General features: G+C 39.6%; 1 protein-coding gene across 1 annotated transcript; it reads left to right on the top strand.

Moving 5' to 3' along the window:
• The first annotated feature begins 5,917 nt into the window (after positions 1-5,917).
• Positions 5,918-14,761, top strand: smad6a (SMAD family member 6a). Its single transcript, XM_034299833.2, has 4 exons — positions 5,918-7,312; positions 9,040-9,096; positions 9,319-9,396; positions 13,781-14,761. The coding sequence occupies exons 1-4, from the start codon at positions 6,607-6,609 to the stop codon at positions 14,314-14,316; spliced, it is 1,377 nt and encodes a 458-aa protein (XP_034155724.2). The 5' UTR covers positions 5,918-6,606; the 3' UTR covers positions 14,317-14,761.
• The last annotated feature ends 12,678 nt before the right edge of the window (positions 14,762-27,439 follow it).

Here is a 27,439-nt window from a genome sequence, read left to right as displayed (position 1 = left end):
GAACTCTGTGGCCTGTTCAGCCGGCGCCGAGCGCTTTGGAGCCTCCGCCGCAATCAGTAGCCACGCAGCCCTCTGTCACACTGCCTTTCTTGCCCTTTCCTTTGTTTTCAACTCATTTCCTTCCTCAATTTCTTAGATATTCTCTTTCCCCCCTCAGTCTAAACATGAGCATGTTTAGAAAGCATGCAGAGGAATGAAAGGAGCTGAACACAGAACCTTGGGTCTGGAGTTGCCCTACTCTGGTTTAATACATAAATATATTATATGACTGTATTCTGTCCAGCACGATAAAAAACTGGAACCAGGCCAAATAATTGTTGGTTAAGAGTGTTTATGAGAGCATTTCAGGACCGGGGCCTTCATTGTATATTCCTGACATTGTTTATGATTGTTCCATGTAAACAGCAATACCCCAGTCTTTGTGGTCCTTTCTAGTTTATTGTAACGTAAAAAGTGCTTCAAGATTTGCTGGAGACTTGAAAGGCTTATGAGCTTCTAATGACAGATTTCTAAATACAAAGAAGCCTGACTCCTGTAATTCCGCAGAACTATCATGAAGCTGCATGTTAGAAAATGCTATTTATTTATAATTACAGTATAAAGACAGTACTGATCTTGATCTACACTGTCACGCTGATTTGAGTACAGAAAAGTGATGATAGATTTAGTTTACAGTTATGCAATTATATTAGGATAGCAGATAAATTGACATAAGGAACTCTTTTATTTTTACCCAATAACATATGAAGAAATTTTGTCCTAGCCAACTCAGAATTAAACCCCTCAGACAACAGGGAGTTTTACACACGCAGGCAGTTTGGTTGAACTTGTACAGTGAACGCTCCACATAAACTGTTGTTTAATTGTTGTTATTCTGTTTTCTGTGAGCATTTATGGAAGTTTAATTAGCATTTATGGAAGGAGTCTTCAGTGTCCACGTGTTGTAAAAATTAGAGATAAAGCTGCAACTCTAAGTTTTCCAACATGAGAAATTCTTTGGAATGGAGGGTTTGGCAGATTATAGGGAATATTACAACATTTTTTGTCCTCAACATAAAAGCATTCACCCTATCATTGAGAGATTGTGACTTTGAATCCCAACAATGTTATAGCCATCTGTGGCTGGAAGCCAAAGAAGCAAAACTGGCCATGCTTTCTAGGAAAGAGGGATGGCATACTCTCTCCCCTGTCAATCATACAGACGCTAGCCAATCACGGGCATCTGTGAGCTTATGTATGTTGAAGAGAGTGGATAGCACTTTCCTCCAAGTGTGTTACACTGCCCTGTGATGCAGCATGAGCAGCAGTTCAAAAAATATGCAGTTGGCTTCCTCATGTGTTGTCGGAGGAAGCACATGCTAAGCTTGCTAAGCCCCAGTTCGTAGTTGTCCGATGATAGGGGAGAGCTGGATGGTGGGAGGGAATTTAGAAAGTGAGCAAACTAGGAGAAAAAAGAAAGAGAAATGAAGAGAGACTAGTGAATGACTGTATATAGCTGCTACTAAAGTAAGTGTTTCATGGATGTTCCTCAACATTAACTATGAACAAAATCAAATCTATGATGTGTTGTTCTTTAATTGATATAACTTGTAATCATTGGCAAATTGCTGCAACATAAAATTAATATTAGAACATAATCCAATATTGGAAAAGAATAAACTTCTGGGTGGTAACAGTCCTCCATTTCACATCTGGCCACACCACACCACTACGTCATTGATTATTTTCCTATAACAGCACTGCCTGTTGTGTTTTATTTTTTACATATCACATGGTCACATTTGTACTGTATATAACTCATTATTGTAAAGTACAAGAACATGTACTCTCAGCTACTTAATCAATGGTCCCTGTGTCTTCTGAATCTACATAAAGTAACCAATCTAATGTTTTTGGTGTGGATTTAGCTCTGCTCAGACTTTTCCCAGCTTGTGCCACGTTGAAGAATCTACCCCATGTTTTCCCAGCAGATACTCATTGAGGGCTCTGGCTGTCTCCCTTGTTTAACCATAAATGAGGCTCCACGTGCCGAAACACTGGTTTGAAGGCCAGAAATTTCCCCAGACAGATTCCACTGAATATGTCTGTCTGAGTCTTGCTGTTACAGTGCACTTCATTGTCAGTGAAATTGCAAAACTAGCGAAGGTCTTTTTATCATTGTGTTACAAGTGATTTGCATTTTACATGGATATTTTTACAAAGCATAGAGTCAGTGGTAGCCCAGTGATTATGAGTTTGTGCCAATGACCAGAAGGTTGTGTCTTCAAATCCCATGACTCCAGTTACTGTATACCTAACTAATGTGTACGTACATCGGCCATTTTTATCAGGTGACATCCAAGGTGCAGTTTGTAGGTATGTAATTACAGACTCTAGCCTGTAATCTATTGCTATGTACAGATATTATTCCATCTGTCAGTGGAAAGGGACCACAACTAAACAGATTTTATTTGGGTTGTAATGCCATGCAGGTCCGGGTGTATCAGGCACTTCAGTGATATTAGGGATTTTAAGCACTGTGCATACTAATTGGCCACTTTATCAAACACTGGCCAATATTCGATAAAATAACCAAAGGTGTTAAGACAGGGCAGGTGTACATAATAATGTGGCTACTGAGTTCAAAGAAATACTGTAGACTATATTATATATATAGACCAAATACAAGATGAACATAATGTAAATGCGTAAATATTATATCATATAAATCCCTTCTAACATCCTTCCTGTCTTGTGAATGTTTTTTACAAGACAAACATATTGAAAAAGAAATAAAGTCCGTAGTTGTCCTCCAAACTGAATGTCTGAATTACAATTCTAACAAATTTTACTATATTAATAATATACTTATAATATTGTATATTGTAAAGTGAACATAACTTCAGAAATAATGAAATGAAGTTTCTCTTTCACTCACTCATCTTCAGTAATCTCTTTACTGAAGGGTCATGACGGATCAAGAGTCTATCCTGGGAACGAGGCTGGAATACACCCTGGCTGGGATGCCAGTCGATCACAGGACATGTTGCACACACATTCACACCTAGGAGTAATTTATCCTAGCCAATCTACCTACTGGCATGTTTTTGGGAGGTAAAGCCAACATAGATATGAAGAGAACATGCACAGAAACTCCACACAGTCAGTCACCCCAGCTCAGGAGCAAACCAGAGACCCTGGATCTATGAAGCAGCAATGGTACTCAATGCACCACCATGTCACCGCTAAATAGTATTAAAATAATGATGGTATTTAGCAGTAAACAATACCATAACCAATAAAAAATTCAATCAAAATATATATTACATTTGTGTTTACAATTTTGTCAGTTCTCTTAGGGACACTGTGGAGCAGTGTTCTGAGGAAATTGGCTGGTATGCTGATTTTAGGCTTCTTGGAGCACTTGCTGCAGTTCTTTCGTTGCACAAGTAAAATCCCAGACAACCTTGATGATGTGCTCTGTTATTTAATGTAGTCTATTGCAAAACTAAACACAAAAAATTCTCTGTAACACAGAATCATTTGAAAATAAATCAATTCTTGTAAATCTTTTGTTTCTTTTCTACTGATACACTAATGCAGTAGGTATAAAATTAGAATGTAAGACAAAATATACATTACAAATTGTAGGGCACCTAAAACTTTTGCATTGTATATATTCTGGGAATCCAGTTTCTCTGGGAAAGTTTTTCAATTATAATGTTTTTATATGTTTAATGTGTTTGTTGTGAACATTCTTTGACTATGCATTGGAGTCAGAAAGTCTGATTTCTTGTCTATTGCATTACGAGCTCAATACAAGCACAGTACAAGTGTAAATGTACTTCAGAACGGCGTCTTTCATCCAGGCTCTTAAATCACCATCTCACTGTTCTGTATCCATTTCTCATTATCCATTTTCTCCAGTAGCCTGAGATCAATTCCAGCCTGCAAAGGCTACTCTATCTGCCCCCAATCCACTTCAGGCCTTCATGGACTCAGAGTGACTTCCTTCACTCACTGCTTTTTGCAACCTTGCCATAGCCCCATTACTGCTCCTGATGACATGGCATTCCTGTGCTGGGTCTCGCTAGGCCCCTTACGACAGCACCACGGCTGCCCAGAGCCTGGGTGGACACTGGGCTATTTTGGGAGGTGGTTTGGTGCCGGACTCCCTGTCTCCTTAGCTCTAAACTTCTCTGCTGATAGATTATCTACAGGAGACTAAATGGGAGTCAGGGCAGTTATGAACCTGACGCCAGGCGAGTGTGGTTATCGTCCACTCAGAGGACTGATAAGTGACGGGATCTGTGATGAGGATCCCGCCAATCGTCATACAGAGGAAGGCCATAATGCAGTAATTTACTGAGTTTGTTGCCTACACGAGTTTTCAGCAGCGTCATACTAATCAAGTGGCACTGGCACTGACAAATTATTTCACATCATTATGTAATACATAAAGCTTTTTGGAAACAAAAGCTTGTACATTTAACTTGTAGATGCTGGTTTCTTTATAACAGCTAGCACAATTCATTCCCACGAAGATGGCGTGCATGAACTAAATATCAAATGCAATAACAGAGTATAATTGCTCATGCAATTCAAAGGCTGTTGTTGATTAGAGGATGAAGTGGACGTCTCTAATAATCATTACTTAACTTTTGACAGAATCTTTCAATTATACATTTTTTGTTATATTATTTGGCAAACTTAGAAACTGGAAAGTCTGGTGTGTTTCATTATAAACTTTTTGGATTATTATTTTAAAAACATAAAATCTTGACTGTGCACATCAGCAAGTGCACATTTACTAACATCTGACTGCAAGGCCAGTTGTCAAGCAGCGAGCTTACTTTCTGTAAATGAGGCAAAATTAACCAGGTGAGACGGGATTACAGAAGCCTCAAGTGCACACCCCGTGAAAAGTGTGAGAAGAGTTTCTGTCAGGATGATCAAAAGCTATAGCCTAAGCATAGGTCTACAGGAGTTAGCCCATGATTTACAGCCTGATGATTTCATCCATTAATAGCACATGGGCATGTCTGCCTTGCCTCCTGAAGTATTTTAAAGGGTGGGCCAAATTGCTATTAAACTCTAACCTTCTCAGTGGAAATAAGACTTTCTCATTATCAAAGGCATCAACTGGATAACTTTTCTGCAGAACTTTGGTTACTGTGATCAAGTCAGTGTATTATGGGGCGTGTTTTCTCTTCTCTGACTCCACATGGGAAGAATTAACCCTTTCATGGAGTTTGCTGGTACTGTTTCACTAACAGTACCACTACTGTTACTTATTATCATTATTACTGTTAGTATAATAGTGAGTGCTATTAATACTGTTACAACTGATTGAAATATTTATTGCAGTAATAAATCTAAATGTGATTATCACTGCAGGGAGGAACAGGAATGCCATAACAAGTGTAGTGCATGCAACATGAATAGTTTGCTGTCATTTTTGTTATATGATTTATTTACTGTAATGTGACTGCATGGTGCTTGCATGTTATTTTTTTTCATGCATCATATATGCATATGCATTTTGAAGTCATTCCTTTATTTATTGCTTGCTTGCTAGTTTGCTTTCATGTAAAATATGATCATGCATATTTGTCACATAGAAGTATTAATCAAGGAATGTTTACGATTATATATGTGTATGTATATGTTTATGTGCATATGTTTACTGCAATTTTAGGTTTTCCAGTGCTCTGAGTGGCCCCTTTAAGTGTGCGGAAACCCGACACCGCGCCTGCGCAGCACCCCGCGCGCCCCGCAGCCGCCACCGAGTCTAGACGAGCACATGATGAGAAACAGCCAATGACTCCACCGCGCTCCTGCAAGGGCCCCGCGACCGCGCGCGCACACTTGTGTGTGTGTGTGTGTGTGTGTGTGTGTGTGTGTGTGCGTGCGCGCGCGCTGTGTGTGTGTGTGTGTGTGTGTGTGTGAGAGAGAGAGAGAGAGAGAGAGAGAGCGCGCGCGTAAGGAACAATCGTAGGATCCCGTTCATCTCGATCGCTGCTGCGCGGAGCGAAAGGATTTAAAGGGCAAGTCTTCCTGGCGCAGACTTAATGGATGTTTCCGTTGCATGAAGAATTTTTTTTTGGCGGATGGAGGATGGAGCTGTTCACCATGAAAGGATTACTTTTGGGTTTGTTGCCGAGTTGCTCTGTCCACGCGCCTGTACCGATCTAAAACAGCTCTATAGGTGATCGAGGTTTGGCTGATCAAGAGAGTGTGTGGATCCTCTTCTGGATGTGAATCTAACGGCTGTGCAGGAATGCAGAGGACTCAAGCAAGCCTATAAATCAACTTTCTTATGCTCATGTTTTGCAGACTTAGAGCTGCTGCACGCATCACCGTGTTGTTGTTGTTGTTGATTTTTTTTTAATTGTTGGCACTAATGCGCCGTGACAGCGCCGCCACTTTGCTGCAAAACTGCCACGATCGCCGAGTCTAATGTTGTGCTCCGGCCAGGAGGAATGCGCCCGCGGCTGTGCGTCTAGGCTAGTGCACGGCGCTCACGGAGCCTTGATGTCGGACAACGAGCACGAGCATCGTCGGGATCGGGAACAGACGTAGGACACACACAGAAAAAGCGCGCATGAGAAGCGGTTAAGGTGTCGTATGTTCAGGACGAGACGCGGCGCTCTGGTTCGGCGACTCTGGAGAAGCCGTTTGATCGCGGACGGAGAGGAGGCCGATGGAGGCAGCAAGAGCGGCGACGATCCGGAGAACATCTCCCAAACGGAGCCTGCGGCTGTGGGAAACTCCGGGGGATCCAGCGACACCCTGGCTCTGGTGGAAAGTGCAGGATCAGAGCTTGTTTTAGAGCAAGAAGGCATCCAGGTGGACATGTGTGTCCAGGAGCAGCGTGGACTCCCTCCATCGGAGGAGAGCGACAGCAGGACAGTGACCTGCTGTTGGTTTAAAGACCTCCACAGAAGCAAAAGTGACCTTTCTGATCACTGGCAGATTAGAGACCATAGTGCTGCAGAGTCGAGAACTCGTAAAACATTACTGGAGCAAGAACTTCAAAGGTGTGCATATGCACTCCTGAAAAAGTTGAAGGAGAAACCTCTGGGCGTCTTGTTGGAGGCAGTGGAGTCTAAAGGCGCTGTGTTGGGTGGTTGTGTTGTAGCTCCTCAGGCCGAGCTGCATGTTGGAGGTCGTGCTGCATCTCCTCAATACCTGCTGTGTAGGTTTTTCCGCTGGCCTGACCTGCAGCTCGCCTCCCCGCTCAAAGCGCTGTGCTGCTGTCAGAGTTTCAGGGCGCCAGGCGACGAGGTGCCATGCTGCAACCCCTATCATTACAGCCGCCTTTGTGGACCAGGTGAGGATGCTCGAGGCAAAGGATCCTTCAGGATCATGATGGCGTCATCAAATGTCTGAGGGTACTGGGGGGAAAAATGAAGGCTTCTGCAAAAAACTTACAAGTCTACTAAAATTTACAGTACAGTATATTGTCAGTTCACAAAATGTATTGGCATCAATGCAGCAAGAGGCCTAAGATGTATGTGCCCTTATATATAGTTTCATAAGACCCCTACATGAGGCTATATAGGCTATATATATATATATATATATATATATATATATATATATATATATATATATATATATATATATATATATATACACATATATAAAGCCTCATGTAGGGGTCTTATGAAACTTCAGCTCTATTTCGCTTCAAAATTAGAGTGACAGGTTTGCAGACAGGCTTAAATTTTCAGTGAAAAATTGGTGCGAGCACATGCAGGGCTATATGAAATGTCCATCACTTCTTATAAGATCTTGCACAATCTTGCACAATCCTGCGCTTGCATGGTGGGAATTAGAGAGAGAGAGAGAGAGAGAGAGGAGCTGGCCTGTGACACTCTCTCGTTCAGGAAGTGGAACTCCCAATTCATTACCCTACTGGGACGCTTAGTTCTTTTACTCCTCATTCAAGTCTGTTATTCACAAAAACACACAGTCAGTGCGCACAGAGCAGCTCTCAGGGCTGCTGCCCAGGCAGGGTGTAGTAGTTCTCATGAGATCAGTTATTTAGAGGTTTTCCATATTTTGGACTGTAAAAGACAAGCCTAATTTTGTGCACTCACCAAATTTTCCTTCACATTGAGTCATACTTCTACCCAATAAGCAAGTGAAGAAGTTACGGCTGTTCTTGTGACAATGAAATAATATGCATATTGTTTATTTATAGAATGACCTTTTTGTTAAAAATTGAATGCTAGAAGTGTAATGTGGAGTTATTCTCAATGGCAGTTTTGTCCTTTAGAGCTTTAGTTCTCATTTAATTTGTAATTTGTTCCTGTAAACACTCTTACGAGCCAACAGAGAAGAAAAAGAGACAGAATCAGAATCAGGGTTTCATTGGCCAAGAAGGATTTTAATTACAAGGAACATAACCCAGCAATTGCTTCATTAACACAAATTAAGCTAAAAACAAATCTGTGAAAAGGTTAAAAATATGGCAAGAATAGATAGATGATAGAATATAAATTGGTGAATAAATACATGTGTGCAATGTGCAAATTATATGTATTATGTATAGAATAAACAGAGTTCTGGACATGTGCAAATGTAAGTAAAAGAGGAATGATATGTAATAGGTAGACATATTAATCATTTTAATTGTTTTTGCATGCAAAATAGACACTAGCATAGAAAATGCACCGTAATGCAGGTATGTCTCCATTGAAGAGTCTCTAATCTGAAAACAGTTTATGAAGTGAACTAGTGGTGACTTGACTGTTGTCACACTTTGCAGTAAATAATGTCATTTTTTATTTCAGTGTTAGAGAAATGGTCAAGTCCACAAATTGTCAAAACAATTTTAAGGAACTATTCAAAACAAAAAATTTCAACCAGACAGTGCATGCTTTGCAGCGGGTGACATCCACGGCTCTGTGCTTGCTATTATGTTATGGTTCAGCCCAGGATGCTTCACGCCTGGTGCAGTCTTAGTGGCTTAGTGATACAAATCATGATAGATATATAGGTTTTGGATGCTGAATAGAAAGCAAGTTCTAATGTAAACTCTTTACCTTTTAGATTCGCCGCCTCCTCCCTACTCACAGCTCTCTCCCAAACTAGGACAGGAGTCTCTGGGTAAGTCATTTGCATCATCACTCACTTTATTGCTGTATAATAGAAAGTATAGTAGTTTGTGATATATTTTGAGTCATTTGCTTAAAAAAAAGAACCAAAAACTAAACAGAAAGAACATCACAAACTAGACATACATTGCTTTTGTACAGTATTCTGTTTTGCCTATGACAGAAATATTATTTTTCATTGTCTTTTATAGTCTTTTTTTGTTATCTTTTATAGTTCCTATACACCCGGTGTTGCCTTTTACTGAGATTGAGGCAACTGGATCACCCAGCAGCACATCCGGGGGTCACTCAGGTGAGTACTCTAATCTTCAGTGAAATACCATTCAACCAGGGCTGTGATAAGATGTTCGCTGCTTATGTATTTGACTTGGATGATTCTCTATATCTTATGTGTTGGGTTACTGGTAATAATCTCCATCCACCATATCTGGAGCATGTGAGTGATTATCCTGGACAATACTTTCCCCTTGTTTACCTGTACTGAAAAAAAAAAGAATATAGAGTCTGATTAATCAAAACTCACTCTTAAGGGAAGTCTAATGCTAGTTCCATCAATAAAGGTTTAAAATTAATTTAAATCTACAGCCTTTAAATTCTGACTATAAAGGTCTTTGGATGAGCCAGACATGAGCAAATGTCTTACTAAAGAGGTTCTTATGTAGTTTTTTCCAACTTAACAACATAACACTGGAGCAAAACAGTAAATAGTAATTCTGGTTATTTTCTCTGTACTGAAGGTTTTACAATCACTTCGGTTAACACATATCCACAGATTCTCTGTCGGAAAAAGTATTCCTCTCTTAAAGGACAAAAAAGTATCCCGATTTAGAGCTTAAATTACAATTCATGAAAGCGTTCTACAAAAAATATGACTTGCACATAAAAGTTTATTAACAGTTTAATCTGAATTTCGTTGTACTTGTGCAATTCGTAAAACCTATCCTTAGACTTCCATCATAAGTACATTTCGAGTAAACAGTTTTTTCTGTTCTTTTCTTTGTACAAGGAAACATTCTTTTTGAAAAAATTGTCTATGGTAATCACACACTACAGATACAATAGATGGAGATTACATTGCGAAATGCTGGAGTGCTCTTTACATTTGTATTGATGAGGAAGGCATAATTCTTGCTACTTTGAATGCTTCCTAGTTGCAAATTTATTATTTATTGTTAGTAGCCATGGGTAAATTAATAAGATGTATTCTGTGAGCTCTGTGGCGGTTTTGCTGGGAAGCTCACCCCCTAGAGGAAGTTGAGAGAATTAAAGTAAACATGAGTAATGAGTAGAAGCAAGTTGGACCAAGTTGCAATTAGCATATACTCGCTTTTTTTTGTTAGTATTATTTACATAATTTACATCTGACTTTGTATGGCTTTGTCACTCCTGGACTGCATGTCCATTTGCTTTCCAGTTCAAAAGCTTAACAGCTAAACATTTTCCAGGTTGCTAATCTAGTTGAACTCTTTAAGACTTCTTTATAGCAGTGAAAAGATTCCTCAACATCATTTGCACACTTCCCGGCGTCCAGACTTGAGGCGCAACTCCTTGTAAATTAGATTATGACCAACAATGGGCAGTTTTGTGAGCGCGGGCCTCGCTGCTTCCAGCAGCAGTGGGAAGTCTCAGAGCACCGCATAATTACCGCGCCTTTTGTGGTCTGAAGACAAGGAACGAGATCCTCTTTTGGCGTGTCACACATGGCTCTTGCTCCATTATTTGCATGTTGTTGTTTCCTGCTGAGTTTTGCAACGCAGGCTCCGGCGCAGCCAGCCAGTCGCATTTTAAAATAAGGTTTAAATTACAGGGCTCGCTGTGGCTTTTCCTCTTCCTGACTGAGCGCAGGCCAACACGCAATTTAACTAATGAAATCCTGCCAGTCTGAGCAGAGATTCTTTACAGATGTCGACAAGGGACGACTCTATCAGTTGTTGGAAAAGTGGAGGAGACGGTTAAGGGTGTGTTTCTGTTCAGTTGAGGGGGTGCAGTGTTGATTTTCTGTGTGTGTGTGTGTTTGTGTGTGTGTGTGTGCGTGTGTGTTTGATTGAGCATTTTTCTCTGAGTTGAGTGTTGTGACACTGTGAAGCGTCTGCCTTATATCATCCTGACATAGCTCGTTTTCTTCATTTGAGGGCTGGATCGATATCCAGTCTATTCGCTCACTTCTATCACGTATCACCTTGAAAAATAAAGCCATTCCAGTGCATAATACCATGCACGTATTCTAGAGGCGTCTTCTATATTAGAAACAGAGCTGCCATGTATAAGATCTAAATCTTACTTTGAAATAAAAAGAAAATCGGTGCTAAATTTAGTTCAGAAAGGGGCAACCAGCTGAGAAATAATTGCCACTGCTGGCAAAATCCATTCAGACTGTCCACTAACGTTGTCCACTGGTCTAAAATGCAGGGTGGAGAGAGCAACAGAGGGCATTTGGTACTTTTAACCTTTCCAAGCGCAATCATACCTTAAAAAAATGAGTTACAAAAGGAACAGTGTCTTACTTCTGCAACAGTCTGAACTTTGTTTTTGGTCCAGAATAGCAAAAATAGCTCTCATTGCATTGTCAAGCCAGCAGTTGTGTTGCAAGCATTTTTGGTTTTGGCTTTTGCATGTTTCTCCCTCCTCAGAAATCCCTCTCTCTCGCTCTCTCTCTCTCTCTCTCTCTCTCTCTCTCGCCCAGCATGCTGGAAGAGTCTAATCTGTGCAGGGAGATCTCATTTTTGGCTCAGCAGGACACACAGCACTGCTTTGCTCCCCTCCTCCTCTCATTTGGCGGTGTTGGTTTAGGCTTAGCTGTGCTCAGACCTCTTTCTGATGGGCGTACATGCCTCACCACCCATGAGCATCTTGAATAGTAATACACACTCTGTGAACCATTTGGATGTAAAAAGTGAAAAAAAGAAGTAAAATTAGCGGCAGCATTTTATTACATAGTATATTTCACAAGTGTTTTTTTTTTTAAAAAATGCAGATAAAAGTCGTAGATTTTCGCATCATAAGCTTTGTAGGTTTGCCAGCTTTATTCAGGGTCAGGAGTGCAGGACTGGTTTATCTGGTTAGGCTAATTTTTTTCTTAAATGCTGTTTTATAATGTTAACTGTTTAAAATGTGAAGTGGGTCTTTCAAAACATTTATGTTTTTTCCTGGTCAAACCTGAACAAGAGTTCAGGAAATTGATGGCGTGATTTACCACACTGCTCTGCTTTTTCTATCTATCTCTCTCTCACACACACACTCACTCACATGCATATATTAATTACTGTCCATATTTACACCTAGGGCCAGTACTATTTCCTCCTCATATTACACTTGGAGTCATAAAGAATCATCAATAGTGGAGTCAGTGCGCCTTCCTGCACTTTCCTTAAACCAGTCTCGTTTCATTAGCAGTGCTTCTCCGGCTGCTTCGGGGAGAAGAGTGTGAGCAGAATGGCGCCACAGGCCCGGGCCTTTAGATCCTCCCCCTCAATGGAGCCTGTGAAGCAAAATAATGCCATCAGTCTGTGTGCCAGTTAATCAGAGCTGATAGGCTGGCGGCTGGGGGGTCAGGAGGTCACGAGTTGTCAGGGAGCTGAATGGAGGCCCTCAGAGGGGGAGAAGGGCCCCTGAGTGGCCCGCTGGAATGCAGGGAGGGGTGTGTGTGTATGTGTTGGAGGTAGAGATGACAGATTTGGGCCTTTTAGTGGGAACCAGTGCCTCTTCAGTTCCAAATCCCTCTCAAAGGGAACTGTAAAACTGTAAGGAAATGAGGTAGCACTTCCGCTCAGCGTAACCGCATAAGAGCAAAAAAAGGATCGACATGAAAGTGACTGGAACATTTGATGTAATGCTTCAGAGCGGCATTGTCATGTTTCAGAAGCCTGCATACTAATGCCTGTGGTTTTATTGTAATAAAAATCTATGGCATGTATATAGTCGTTGTTGTAACTACACATGCAACTAATTACCATACTAACAATATTGTGCATGTATGTGCCGTTTTGATGGATGTCACTGTTTGCATTAGAGTTCTCTGATTTAGGAAAAAATGCAGCATCATGATTCCGCCATTACAAAATCTACACTTACAGCCAGGGCTTGATTTGAGGAGTGATGCGAGAATGATGCTATCGCTTGTATTTGGCTTAGATTGATGTTGTTATATGACGGTTATATCAGATCTGTATTATTAGTATTAGTTCCATTCATGAGATTTACCCATCATTTTGGACTGGATGTAGCAGGAGTTCTTCCTACAACTTCATATGATAAGGACTATAATGAGGGAGTTTTTATTTTATAATACACACTTTTTATTGCTAATGTAGTGGAGTTAGCTGCTACTATATTCGTAAGCTTGATAGTTAACTAACTGGTACATATGGATTTTTTCCTAGTGTCTAGTGAATGTTAATTTTTTGGATCGTCCTGGCTAAGATTTGTGGGTCTGTTCTTGTTTGAACTCAGTACTCCCTTCGGAAATATTTCACAATACGACTACTTGCTACAACTATTAGAAATATGTGGATGGACTTTATGTGCATTCTGTTGTTATCACTATCACAAGTACAGGTTGGCTGTTCTGCTGCATCTTTATCAGTGTTGATGTTCTATAATATAAAATACAACATGCTGATTCCACTCTTTCCCTTATACACGTTTTGCAAATCTGTTTTTTTTTTTCCTACTTGCAGATACCAGCACGTCTCCCTCCTCACTTGGACGCACCCACTGGTGTAACGTGGCTTACTGGGAGCACCGGATGCGTGTGGGCCGCCTGTATCCGGTATACGACTCCTCCCTCACCATCTTCTATGACCTACCTCAGGGCACGGGCCTGTGCCTGGGCCTGCTGCCCAACACGGGCCGCGCCAGCTCATCAGTTCAGCGTGCACGCGCCAAGATCGGCCACGGTATCCTGCTGAGCCGAGAGGCTGATGGCGTGTGGGCCTACAACCGCAGCCAGCACCCCGTCTTCATCAACTCACCCACCCTGGAGCTCCCCCGCTGCCGCAGCCCTACCGTCACGAGGGTGATGCCAGGCTACTCGGTTAAGGTTTTCGACTACGAGAAGTCATGCCAAATTGGGCACCTGACGCACTCGGAAGGGCCGTACGATCCAAACAGTGTGAGGATCAGCTTTGCTAAAGGCTGGGGGCCATGCTACTCAAGACAGTTTGTCACGTCATGTCCTTGCTGGCTGGAGATTCTGCTCAACAACCACAGATAGCACACACACACACACACACTGTGCCCATTTACTTAATCATGCTTATCTCTCTCTCTCTCTCTCTCTCTCTCACACACACACACACACACACACACACACAGGCACACAAATACATTCACAATCCCAATCCCAAAATGTAATCTATCTAGATTTAATATAAAGTTTTATATATACATATTATATAAAGGACATTATACTTGTAAATAATGAGTCCTTTTTACAGTGTAATTATTTATGTATGGTGCAATGTGTATATGGACATGAGGAAAAACAAGATGATCAGGTGATGCACTTTGGATTCTGTATGCTCACATGGAATCTTTGCCATTTTTACTAACGGATGTGTACAGAAACCCTGGTTTTGGTGTATAGTTTTCATATACGATCAATATCCAGAAAAAACTAAGTACCGTGGACAAATTGATAATAAAGTATTCCTCAGATATTTTCAGTGTCAGCTGTCCTTATTCACAGTTTTGGTTTGTCGTACGTGCATTCATATGCACTGTGTTGAACTCTAACCCACCTTGTTTTAAGCTGCAGGTCTAGTACAAGGGCTTGCACCCGGGGTCGGGGGAAGGCAACGTTTTCTTTTAAAGCCTCTGTTTGTTCTGGAAGGCGACTGCTCTGGCTTATTCAGCAGCCAGGCCGGCCCCACCTCATCCCTTTTAAAACAAGGCTCTCGGAAAGCCACATGCACATTATATGCATGCGCCACGATGCCCTGGCCTCCCAGCCTCCAGACGCATTCTTCAGGTCCATGAATGCTATATTATGACTGTGGAGACAGGCAAGGAAAATTAGCACGTTCACACGGTTTGTGTCTGTGCCTTACACTGGAAAAGACCTCGTGGAGAAGAGGGACGGTTGTGTTTGCCTGCCGTTTCCTCTAATACTTACTTTGCTGTTTTGAACAGAGGAAAATTTTGTCAGTTTCAATTTCAACCCTGTTTGGTTCTTTCCCACGAATATAGGAGCTCAGTATTTAACAGTAGCCCTCTAAAAAAATTATATTGCACTCAATGTTAGGTTCCATACAGTGTTATGGTCTGTTTCTAGGCTTTTTTTCTTTGTAACCTCACAATGAACTATATTAGGTCAACGCCTTTTTAATTCACATCCAGTTACACCACAGCTGAAAACAGCCATCCCTGAATAACAGTGCTGAATAACAGGCTCTGTATTGCAATTATTGGATATGAAAAGCCAATCCCTGTGCCGAGTATACTATATTACTAAGTGTGGACACAATACAGTGAATACACGTTTCTTAAAGGTGTATTAGGTAAGATTCCTCAAAATTTGTCAAGATTAGGTTTCTATTGGTTAAGTAGGTGGTGCTGAACAAGATTTGAATTTTTTTTTTTTTTTACTCTTTGAACCCGTCCCCTTTTCCCACCCATGAACACAAAGCGGTGGTTCAACTAGAGTTAGCATTAGCAAGGATTATCATGACATCACTTTCAAGCACATTATATAACACTATAAACACCCAAAATCCAGCTCAGTGATTCACAAGTGCAGTCCCTGTCCTTTTTTTTTCATAATAAGCAGTATTAGCATTTTAGCAGATTGAGAAGTGAAGGAGTGTCTATAAAATGACTGACAGGATAGCCACGTAAACACAAATATGCACTCCAGACCATAACACAGTTTTCAAAAGGGGTTTTCTCAGCCAAGTAATAATTTTCTCCTGAGGTCACGGCTTAAACCATCATTTTTTAAAATCATGTTCTACATGTTTTTCCAGTTTAGTCATTATTTGTAAGAAAAAAAAAGATTATTTCAAAGACATTCGTGATTACAAAAAATTATTACAAAGACATTTTTTGTAAAAGCATACGGTAGACAAAAGAAAGAAGTCAAGTTGAAGCCCATGTATAAAGTAGTCTTCACTTAAAACAAGTAGTTTTTTTCTTGCATTTTCTCCCCAGTTTCATTACCTGTCACTTTCCACCCACCAGCCAGCTCTTCCCTATCATATGCCAACTACAAACAGGGGAGGGTGAAAGCCAACGTGCTTCCTCCAACCAACTGCATTTTTTCAAACTTGTGCTGATGCTCCGTCACAGGATAGTGTAAAACGATCGGAGGAAAAGGCTGTCTACCCTCTTCCACATACATGAGCTCACAGATGCCCAGGATTGGCTAGTATCACTGTGATTGACGGGAACGAGAGCATGCCATTCCTCCCACCCAGAGAGCACCAGAGGCCAATTTTGCTCGCTTGGCTCCTGACCATAGATGGCTGTGGTATTGTTGGGATTTAAACGATCACCCAACAATAGTGTGAATGCTTTTCTCTTGCGCCACTCGTTTCCCTAAACAAGCAGTTTTGGGAAGTTCAAGAAAATCCTACTGGGTGAAGCTCCTTGCCGAGACCTATTCTTAATACTGTTAAGAATTTATAATAGAGATTAAAAATAGTTTTCATTTGTTTAAATAGTATTAGTGTATTCATTATTATTCTAAAATAGTAGAAAACAGTACAAAACAAATAAAACCCTTAGCTATCTAACTTTTGACTGGTAGTAGGGGTTTGATACTTCCAAACACATAATAATGGATTGACTAGGATTGCACTAACTTGTAAAATGTAATGTATTGAGGAAACATGCTAGTGATGAATACTCTGTTAATGCTTGATCATATGTTATACAGATCAGAATATTTCCATCAGTTTATCCCAAGGATTACAATCTCTACATGAATACAATAAACAGTATGAAAGCTTCTCAGCATTAAGCTTTAGTCTACACATGTTTAGGCTAGTGATAGCATTCTTTCTGTTTAGAGAAACTCCTATATGGCCCAAAAGCCAAATGTGTCCTGCAAGAGAAAATACTGAATGAGATAGCAGAGCTATAAGTGTACGTAAAGTCACTCAGTTGGAATCCAGTCAGTCAGTAAGTCAGTAATTGCCGTGAAATTGTGTGTTACACCAGTGGCCACTGTTGAGGCCTCAACCATTAATCCATAGTATAGCCACTGATTCTGCAAGTTATGCTACTGTCATGTACTGCCTTAATTCCAGGTCTGGGAACTTGCCTGTTGAAATGTGTTGCATCTTAATGTATCTTTCTGGTTCTGTCTCATTATCCAGATAAATCCTTCACCAGCCTATATAACCCTTCGGCAGATAGCATTTTAAACCCATGTGTATCTAAGAATGTCATACGCCCTGGAGTATGATATATAGATTTCCGCATGGTAAACGTCCACTGTGTATACTTGTATTTGGTGTTTATTCTTAATCCAGGCTCTGTTTTGTTTCTTTAAGCACTATGTCTGTCAGCCGCTGTGGTAATTATAGAGAGACAGAGAGACTGGGCCGGGACAGCCCACTCTTTCAACAGCTCTCAACCACAGCACTCCTCAGGCTCTGCTCTTGAAAGTCAGCCAAGAACATTTCTCTTCCCCCTTGCTATTCTCTCGGCTCAACCCTCCTCTCTCGCTCTTTATCTCTCACTCCTTCGGACATCCCAAAATCATTTGGCTTGAAGTCCACCCCCATCCTTGGAAAAGGTCTTCTGTAAACGGCTTAGCTGTTGCCTCAGAAGATATTTTTACTTTCCATTCTATGATTTTGAGTGTTAGCAATTGCATACGATTTTTTGGTGTTGGAACGTATAAATATAAATTCAGGAAGTCTGAATGGTATCCTCTGTGCACACAGTGTTGCTTTGTGCATGCTGTCAATATCTCTGCAGTGAAAAGATCAATATGGGGGCTATTGGACCCAGTAAAGCTCTCCTGCTCGGCTTCGGCATTGATCAGATCCAGCTGATGCAGATAGTCGAGAAAAGTCACTGGGGCCAGCTATGTCTAATAGCCTCCCCGGACAGACACACACTCAGAAATGCTCTTTAACCTTGGTTTTATGGGAACCCTCCCTTACTGAGGTGCAGACTTAAGCTTGATCTCTCTCTCTCTCTCTCTCTCTCTTGCTCGCTCTCTCTTTATATCCATAATCCAATTACACAAATAAACTAGTAAATATATTATGTATATACATCATGAAAGTTATTTCTGAAGGTTTAATAGCTATATTAAACCTTACATCACTTACATAAATATTCAAATATTAGGTAAATCTCTACTATGATTTTTACAGATTGTTTACAGTGTTTTATTCCCCGACTTTTATAAACCCCAAACAGTTACACTGTGTTAAATGTTACATTTAAATGTACTTTTCCTATTAAAAATCAAAGCATTCAAATCAAATTCTACTTAACTTGGCTTGTAATTCTCAAAGCTAAATAATAGTAATAATAATAATATCAAGAGTAGTTGATAGTGAGCTTGACTGGCATCACATCTTTTACATAATAAAAAAATCTTGGACTCATGGTTGTTTCTGGATGTCACTGTGAGAACTAGGGAAAATCTCCTTTGTTAAGAAAGAGGAATTGGAATCAAAATAAGATTAGATGCAAAGAATTTTTTCAGTCCCTCTAAAGCTGGAGTATTCCTTTGGAGTATTCCTTAGATATATACAACACATATAAGTATTCTGCGGCCCATGTTGTATTAGAAAACATTTGCATGCTTCTCTATATCACACATAATGAAATTGATTAAGATATTTTGAGAATGGAGCTGACAAAAGGTGAGTGCATCCTCTCTCCCGCTCTCACTGCAGTAGGATAAGGATCGGATGTTCCTGTGTCTTCAGGAGGGCAGTTGGTCGGCAGACGGACTGGCTCCACATTACACTGAGCATCCTCATGCAGCCAGACATTTCCCCATTTGCTTTACTTTCACTGGACTCAACCGAACACGCTTGTTGATTCCAAACATTATCATGCACACACACACACACACACACACACACACACACACACAGGATATCCAAATGTGCACTTTATTTGCTACATGCCTGCACTAATAATTAAACTTAAGATGTTCCCTGTTTTGCACGAGCAGGTGTACTGCATAGGGTTCTAGATTTGAAGCATACAATGCAAGGACTAAGCCTTTACTGACAGACTCCTTTGACACACTCACTCATTTGCTCATTCACACTCCTACTTGTGCCATACAGTTTAAGAAGCAAAATACTGTCCACAAGGTGGAGCTTTGCGTGCATCACTTTTGAAAGGAATAATAATAATAATAATAATAATAATAATAATAATAATAATAATAATTATTATTATTATTATTATTATTTTTATTGTTGTTGTTGTTGTTTTAATTATTGTTGTTGTTGTTGTTGTTGTTGTTGTTATTATTATTATTATTATTATTTAGTTAGTTAGTTAGTTAGTTAGTTACTTGTCAAGTCTTTGGTTGTCCCTTAAAGGCTCTATATAGAAAGTGAGCAAATTAAAAATGTCTTTTTAAAATGCTTTAACAATAACATTCAAGAATGAAAAAATGAATAAAGACTTGAACACTTGATTTAATCCACAGTAAAGAGATCTGATAAATACACATGTTCATGCACACAAAGCTGGTAAAAAGGGCCTGAAACATATACTTCACAAATATAGGGTATACGTGATGCTGCTGCAATACAACAAAAATGTTTTTTACAGATATCTGAAACTTTCCCTTTGTCAGGGCAACTGAACAATAAAAGCATTTACCTCGATATTTATTTATGGTCAGGCTTGAATTACTTTTTACATGATTTGTTTTTGTCTAACTGACACCAACAATTGACTATAGCCAGGGATGATTTCTTCCATTATTGCAGGGTTTTTCCATCATATGGTTCACATTCTTTTGCTCCCAACTCACCTGTTTGGAAAACACTGTTTCTTCACTTTCAGTTTTCTACTTTTGAAATTTTATTTAAAAAGGCCAAATGTAAACAGCTGATTACTGCACTAACACCAATAAATCTCTGAGTTAACTATGAGATATGAGATATGAGAATATGATTATAGGAAGACTCAAGAAATTATGTCTGTTTGCTTCATTTAATCTGAGACAGCACCATGTCATATGCATTGTTCTGAGTCTATTTTAAGATAAGCTGCCTATTTAACACAGTTAAAATAACAAGGAAGAATAAATGAAATAGTATGGTATGTAATGTTATCTCCTGCAATGGCTCTCATTACCTCTCACCCATTCACTTGTGTTATTACAGCAATATTTCTGTCTTCAACAGATTATGCCTTTTGCCTTAAAACCTTTTGACCACTTTTCTTATTTATATTACACCCCCATTTATTTCATATAATGATGCTTGCTGGCATTTTCTAAGAAAGCCATAATATTTGGGTCACGGTTTCATCCAAAAGTCACAGAGCTCAGAGTCTCAGAGCTTCTTTATCATTTTCAGTGTATGCTGCCATCTAGTGACAAGTTGATGAGCAGTTTATCTGGTAATGACCTTCGTCTAGTCTAAGGAGCAGGACAATATCTGGCATCAGTGTCTGGCTTCCAGCCACATAACTAGTCAATATTTCCCTGAAAGAAACATGAGATCTGAATGCTCACTGGAGCTAAGCCACCTCATATGTTTTCTTTTGCCTTTTCTGCGCCCAGTCATGAAGATTTGGACTGAAGCCTAAATAGTTGAGGGATACACTGGTGATTTATAACTGTGCAGAAGGCCTATTGTTTAATCTGCTGAATTACACTAGCAGACGCCGCAAATGTTTCCACCAAATCCAAACGTCTCCTAATCATGATGAATATACTGAGGCTCCCAATTTGAGACTTGTTGCTCTAAGATTTGTATACTTGTTAAAAGTATATCCTTTGCTATAAAAGGATTTTAAAGCCATTAGTATAAACTAATAAATCCATGCAAATGTACAGAAATTCAATATATCAAATAATTCTAGGATTTCTAGGTATTACAGATGGTTCAATTTAATGTTTGTATTAGACTAAAATAACCTAAAGTCAAGTGCACACTTATGAGCTGGGTCCTGATTATATGGTCTTATATATAATGACTGAATTCAGGAACTTTGTTCTTTAAGGTATTAAAAATTATATATATATATATATATATATATATATATATATATATACATATAAAGTTGATCTACTGCTAAAATTTAGATTCTTCTGATTCTTGAGTGCCTTAGTGAATAGGTTTTATACATTATACTTTAGGATAGATTACTTTATAACTGCAACTCTAAATTACTTACTGTAAGTTACTGAAGATAAATGAATGAATGAAGGAAGGAAGGAAGGATGGAAGGAATATAAAGGAGCAATATTATAGCTGTGCCCAAGAATAGAATTATAATAGCAACCAAAAACACAAGGCTTCCACTTCCCTCTAACTAACTTCCATCCCTTTCAGTTAAAACTACTTTTGCATTGTAAATTGCCTTTACGGTAAAGGGGGCCTGGATAGCTGCTATAGCTGGGGGTGGAGCCTATTTCCAGGCCAGAAAAATTAAAACAAAATCCTGAAACAAGTGATGAGTTTCATGGATTGCATGTCTTTATTCTGAAGCACAGTTTTCAATTCAATTCAATTCAATTTTATTTATACAGTGCTTTTAACAATGGACATTGTCACAAAGCAGCTTTACAGAAATAAATGGATTCAAAAAATATATTGTAAATATGTGAATTTATCCCAGTTTTCCCAAGATGCCTTTGAATGTGTAAGATTATTATGCTGTAGGTACAGAGAAATTTTAGAATTGTCGATCTTAAAATGCATAGTACTCGTGCAGACCTTGGCCTTCAAAGAATACAGACATTAACTGTTTTTTTACATCATTTTAGATTTTATTTCCTTCTGATGGTGTTTATAGTAATATATCAATATTAATAAAAGATGTTGTTTCATTAATACAAGTAACAGTTCAGCACTACATGATACTTCATGTTCATTATATACACCATCATAAAAAACTGTTTATTTTATTTTATTTTATTTTGAGAGAGGCCAACTCATAATTATAGTCACAAATCATGTAATTTAGCAACATGCAATTTACTTAAAATCATCACCCTTCCACTCTGAGCAGGGGATGGTGGGTAAATGACATGCCAAGCTTGTTCTTGTACTTGTTATGCTCTGTTATTTGCTCTAACAATGCTGTTAGTGTGTGTGTGTGTGTGTGTGTGTGTGTGTATGTGTGTTTAATTATAGATAATATAGGCTGTTTCTGAGCAGGGCCCTGGTGCTCATGCCTACACCCAATAATACAGTAGAGCAGTACGTCTCTCAGAGGTCTGCAGAAACTGAACCCAAACTCACCATGACATACACAGTGTAAAGCACACAACCCCAGCTCGGGTCTCTAGAGTCACCTTTGATGTCACGGGGAGCAATTAGGGAAGTCTACCCAGGACTGGAGTGTGTGGTGTCTAGGAGATTCAATGAAATGTGGAATAGGCCTTTTTGATGAAAATATGTTGGTCAAAAATGTAAGTTTTCTCCCAGGCACAGGCATTATATATAAACCTGCACCTATTCTGATTATCCTCCTGCTATAACACACCTGAGTCCCTTTAAGGCCCAAGTTGGCTTAAAATGTTTTATTATTATGTATTATTATTTAAAAGCATCAGGGAATCCATACGTATATTCCTCATGCTTTAACTTTAAAATTACTTTTAATGTAGTTTCTGATTAATTTTATTTATTTTTATTATTACTATTTTAGTTAAATAACTAAATACTAAGACATGGGTTTAATATTTAGAAAAATTATAATGTTTCATATCCAGTTAATGTAAAACAGCAAAATATTGCTAATTTTCTCTCTTTTTTCCCTATAGAATCTTCACCACAAGGGGGCCCTATACAATTGCAAGCCCATTTCCTCAAAAGTTATGTTACCTCTATACCGTCTCTCCCCTGTATTTTAACAATTCCATCTGTGAGAATGCACATGTAATCTACAAGCTGTCAATAAATAACAAATGTCTTGGAAAACACAGTGACATAAGCATAGTGACACTGACTGTATATGGCTCAGTGTATCTGTGAAGTTTGAGTCAGCAGCTGGTAATCCCTGTCATTCTCTTTGCTGTGTTTCTGTCATACTCAGAAAACCCTACAGTCTGACTTGTGTGCTAAAACTAGCATGTATCATGCTGGAGGACAATAGAACAGTCAGCTCAGCAGGCTGTGTTCAGGCCTGTGTACACATTAACATCTGAATCATCATCCTGGAGTAGGGCAACCCACACTGCTATTACACTTAAACTATACCAGGAACTACGCTAGGTGTGCCCTCTGTGACCTCAGACTGGCCTTTTTTATTTAACCTGAATGAATAACAGTAGCAATACAAACAGTGAATAATAGCACACACAACCTCTTCAGCAATCCAAGCCTTATAGGGAATAATGTACAATCCAGCTGCAAGCTGCAGGCCCACAAGCCGTCAATGGCTAGTAAAAGTATAAACATTGAAGTTATTCATTCATGAGGTTGTCTGTTAAAAGACATGAGGTTTTGACAATACTAAAAAGCTCACTTCGTCAAGACTAAATAATGACGTGAGTCACTTGGCTCCAAGCCCGCTCGTTACCTCACATGAACCCCATAAATCTCAGCAACTACTATTTATTACTTATGGATTTTAAGTGTTCTGTAGAAATGATTAATGCAAATTAGTATTACCTCATAGTGTTGAGTCATTTGGACTTAGGGCTGCTCATTGCTTCACAGGAACCCCATAAATATCTAGTTTTATGACCTGTACTCCCATTTCCTGCTATTGCATTATATTCAAAGATTTTAGAAGTTGTTAGTGGTTTATCTAAATCAAGCTCAATTTACTAACACAGAAATACTCATGTGTATTGTAAACTGTTTGTATAACCACAAAGATTTAGTCTCAACATGAATGGCCAAGCGTATTTAAGTGCATGGCCAATATATTTGCATGAACAAAAGTATTTCATTTCAGTTGTATACCTATGAATCACAGTGTGACCCAGCCTGATGGCGTATTGTGGATAGTGTGTTTGTGTGTGTGTGTGGTTAATCACACCGTGTATTTAATATCCCTCAGACCAGCTGGCTTTCACGGTTGAGATTTTTGGTAAAAGGGTCAAGGGTCATAAGGCAAAAGCAGAAGTGAAAAGTGTGCATATGCAGGGGGCTCAAAACAACACGTGCTAAGGCAGATTTGGATCTGTCTGTGATTCGAAAAGATTGATTGGATATATCTACTGTATTTTGTTGTGATGAGTAATTCGATACTGATATTGCTAAAGACTTCAAGCATAAAATTATTTAAGGACATTGTGTGTTTTGGACTGTGTGATATGACTCAAAGTTAAAGATGTGAATTATGCTTTGTGCAAAAACAAGTCATTGCATGATCATTGCATTTGTCATAAGGGTCATAAGGAAAAAGCAGAAGTGAAAAGTGTGCATACGCAGGGGGCTCAAAACAACATGTGCCACGGCGGATTTGGATCTGTCTGTGATTTGACAAGATTGATGGCCTTGGAAGGCAGAATATCTCACTTTATTGTTTGCTTCATTTCCAGGAAAGATTTAAGAACAATTCTGCTGCTGCTCCTACCTCACACTTTCCTCAATCTTTCCATTAAAAACCCTTTAATAACACATTAGCTGTAGATATCACACTTGCACAGAAAAATACATGCACACAGCTTGACTCAAGAAAATTTGGAAAATAACTTCATAAAATTAACACACCATGATTCAAATTTTCCATTTAAACCACTGGCGAGTGTACTTTCCTTTCTTTTAAAAAAATTCTGGCCTATCCTTCCATCCATCCATCCATTTGTTCATCCTCTCTGGTCTATATCCATTTTCCCCCAAAGTCCTCGAAGTCCAGGCATTCACAATGGACTTATCACCAGTCAGCTTGTACATGGCCATTACCCATTGACATTGCCTTTTGTATTGAGCAATTATTCACCCTAACACACACACACACACACACACACTCACACTCACAACTCACCCCACATTCCCTTCCTTCTTCCCGGATCAATCTGCTGGATCCCATCTGCCCACTCCCCCTACAAATTCCCATGCGTGCACACACACACACACACACACACACACACACACACACACACACACATGCACCAAACCAGCTGTCCTGGAGCACAAGTCCAGAGGGAATAAACAGGTGCTGAGCTCGTGCTAGCTTCTGCTGTCAGACAGCACATGGTAGAGCTCATAACCTCATCCCAACCACAAACACAACACAACACACACACACACACACACACACACACACACACACACACACACACGGTACATTAAAGAGAAATAGTTACAAGAAGTATGTGGGGATTTTTTTTTTTTTCGACTGATTGCTTCAGCAGACAATGATGTAATGTTTTGGTAATAAGACGTTTATAGAAAAGACCAAAGACCAAAGTTACATTTCAGTATGACTAGGAATCAGGATTATTCATTATAAAAAAAACATTAGCTTTTAATTATGGTAAAGTAATAGTTCACCTTAATTAGCTGTTATAAAGTTACTAGCAAATAATTATTCATTTAATGGCTTGTTTTTGGTCTTTATTATGAGGTTGAAATTCTGTTTGTAGTTTCTGCTGAACAAAAACAGCAGGCACGAGTAGAGGTGAAAATATACACTGATGTCTCACAAATATAGCCAAGCGGAAGGGCCTCAGCCATGCTGAGTGGTAGCCCAGTTTATTTTTAGCACCACTAACATGCTGTTTAAGAGAGGAACACACACCATCAAAGAGAGGAAGAGAATGAAGCTTTCACAGTGTGTCTCTATTAAGAGGTGCTTGTACACTTCCTCACTCACAGTGACCTGTAATAATTATGAATAGACCTGTTTCTAGACTAGAAGTAACATTTTACTTATGTATTTGAATCACAAATTTAGATGATAGCTATATCTACTGTATTTTGTGAATTGTGATAATTTATAGAGTCTGTTATGATGAGTAATTTGATACTGATATTGCTAAAGACCTATTGCTAAAGACTATTATTGTAAGGACATTGTGTGTTTTGGACTGTGTGATGTGACTCAAAGTTAAAGATGTGAATTATGCTTTGTCTTGATAGGCTAATCTTGATCCTGTGTGGAAATACACACAGCCCTAATTTCATCATTGTGGTGGCTAATTTGCATTTTGGGGGTAACATCTGGCCCTCTCCTGCACACTTCTTTCGTCTGCACTCTGACCCTTTCCCCCCGGTCGCAAAATGCTCTGAGGGACTGTGTGTATATGCATGTGTGCACAAGCGCAAACACATGGGTCCCTGAGACCTGGGATATATTAACAGAAATTTTTTAACTTCTTGTCCTTGAGACTTGACACTGCAATGAACCTTCCGGTGTCAACTATACATGAAACTCAAGGGTTCTCTAAATATAAACCCAGAAGAAGGAACTTTTGTGTCTTATGATCCTCACTTATAAGCATGACACATCATATGAGCCTCACTTATAGGCACGAGCAATGGGTTCTGCCTTCAAATACGTCTCTGTTTATTCCCAAACAAGGCCTAGAACTGTCTTTGCATGAGTTCAGAGGGCTGTTTGGATTGCGTTATGTTATGATGGGGCAAGCTGGGGCAGGTTTCCTACATGCCTAGTGTGACACCCTTCACCCATTCTTGCGTTCACTAAAAAAAGCAGTCTATGCCCCCTGCCTGTGAAGGGTATCAGATGGATTTCAGCATCTGAGATCCCCTCATAGTGAATGAATGATGTAGCTAGACTACTTGCACACACTTCTAATGACTTGAAAGAAAGAATAAGGGGGATGGGGAAGCTAATTACCTCTTCCTAGAGAATTTGAATTTCAGCTTCTCGCTTCCTGTCTAATTGCACTTGTTGTTCAGGCTTTAGAAGTGTTTTGAATTGAGAAGGATTTGAAAAGAGGCAATAAAATGTACAATGGTACAATGGGTCATACTGCATTCACTGTCAGTCGCTGCTGTTTCAGAGTCAAAGTGGTTTGATTTCTCTTCCAAGATGATGATTTTCCAGAATATTACTGACAGTATATTCAGTCCTGAGGAAAAGGTGGCTTAGTGGTTAACGCTGTTGCCTCGCACCGCCATGGTTGGGGGTTTGAATCCTGCCTCTGCCCTATTTGCATGTTCTCCTTGTGCTTTGGGGCTTCCTCTGGGTACTCCGGTATCCTCCCCAGTCCAAAGACACACGTTGTAGGCTGATTGGCATTTTCAAATTGT

This window comes from Pangasianodon hypophthalmus, chromosome 25 (genome assembly GCF_027358585.1).
Source record: "Pangasianodon hypophthalmus isolate fPanHyp1 chromosome 25, fPanHyp1.pri, whole genome shotgun sequence".
NCBI classification, from domain to species: Eukaryota; Metazoa; Chordata; class Actinopteri; order Siluriformes; family Pangasiidae; genus Pangasianodon; species Pangasianodon hypophthalmus.
Note: the sequence above shows the minus strand (reverse complement) of the source record. Positions and strands in the feature narration are given on the sequence as shown.

What these genes read in the sequence shown, in the direction of transcription:
- smad6a (XM_034299833.2), top strand. Translation starts at nt 6,607, where the DNA reads ATGTTCAGGACGAGACGCGGCGCTCTGGTTCGGCGACTCTGGAGAAGC. An exon ending in CAGCCGCCTTTGTGGACCAG is followed by an intron (nt 7,313 to 9,039) that starts GTGAGGATGCTC and finishes TTTACCTTTTAG; the next exon opens with ATTCGCCGCCTCCTCCCTAC. An exon ending in ACTAGGACAGGAGTCTCTGG is followed by an intron (nt 9,097 to 9,318) that starts GTAAGTCATTTG and finishes TATCTTTTATAG; the next exon opens with TTCCTATACACCCGGTGTTG.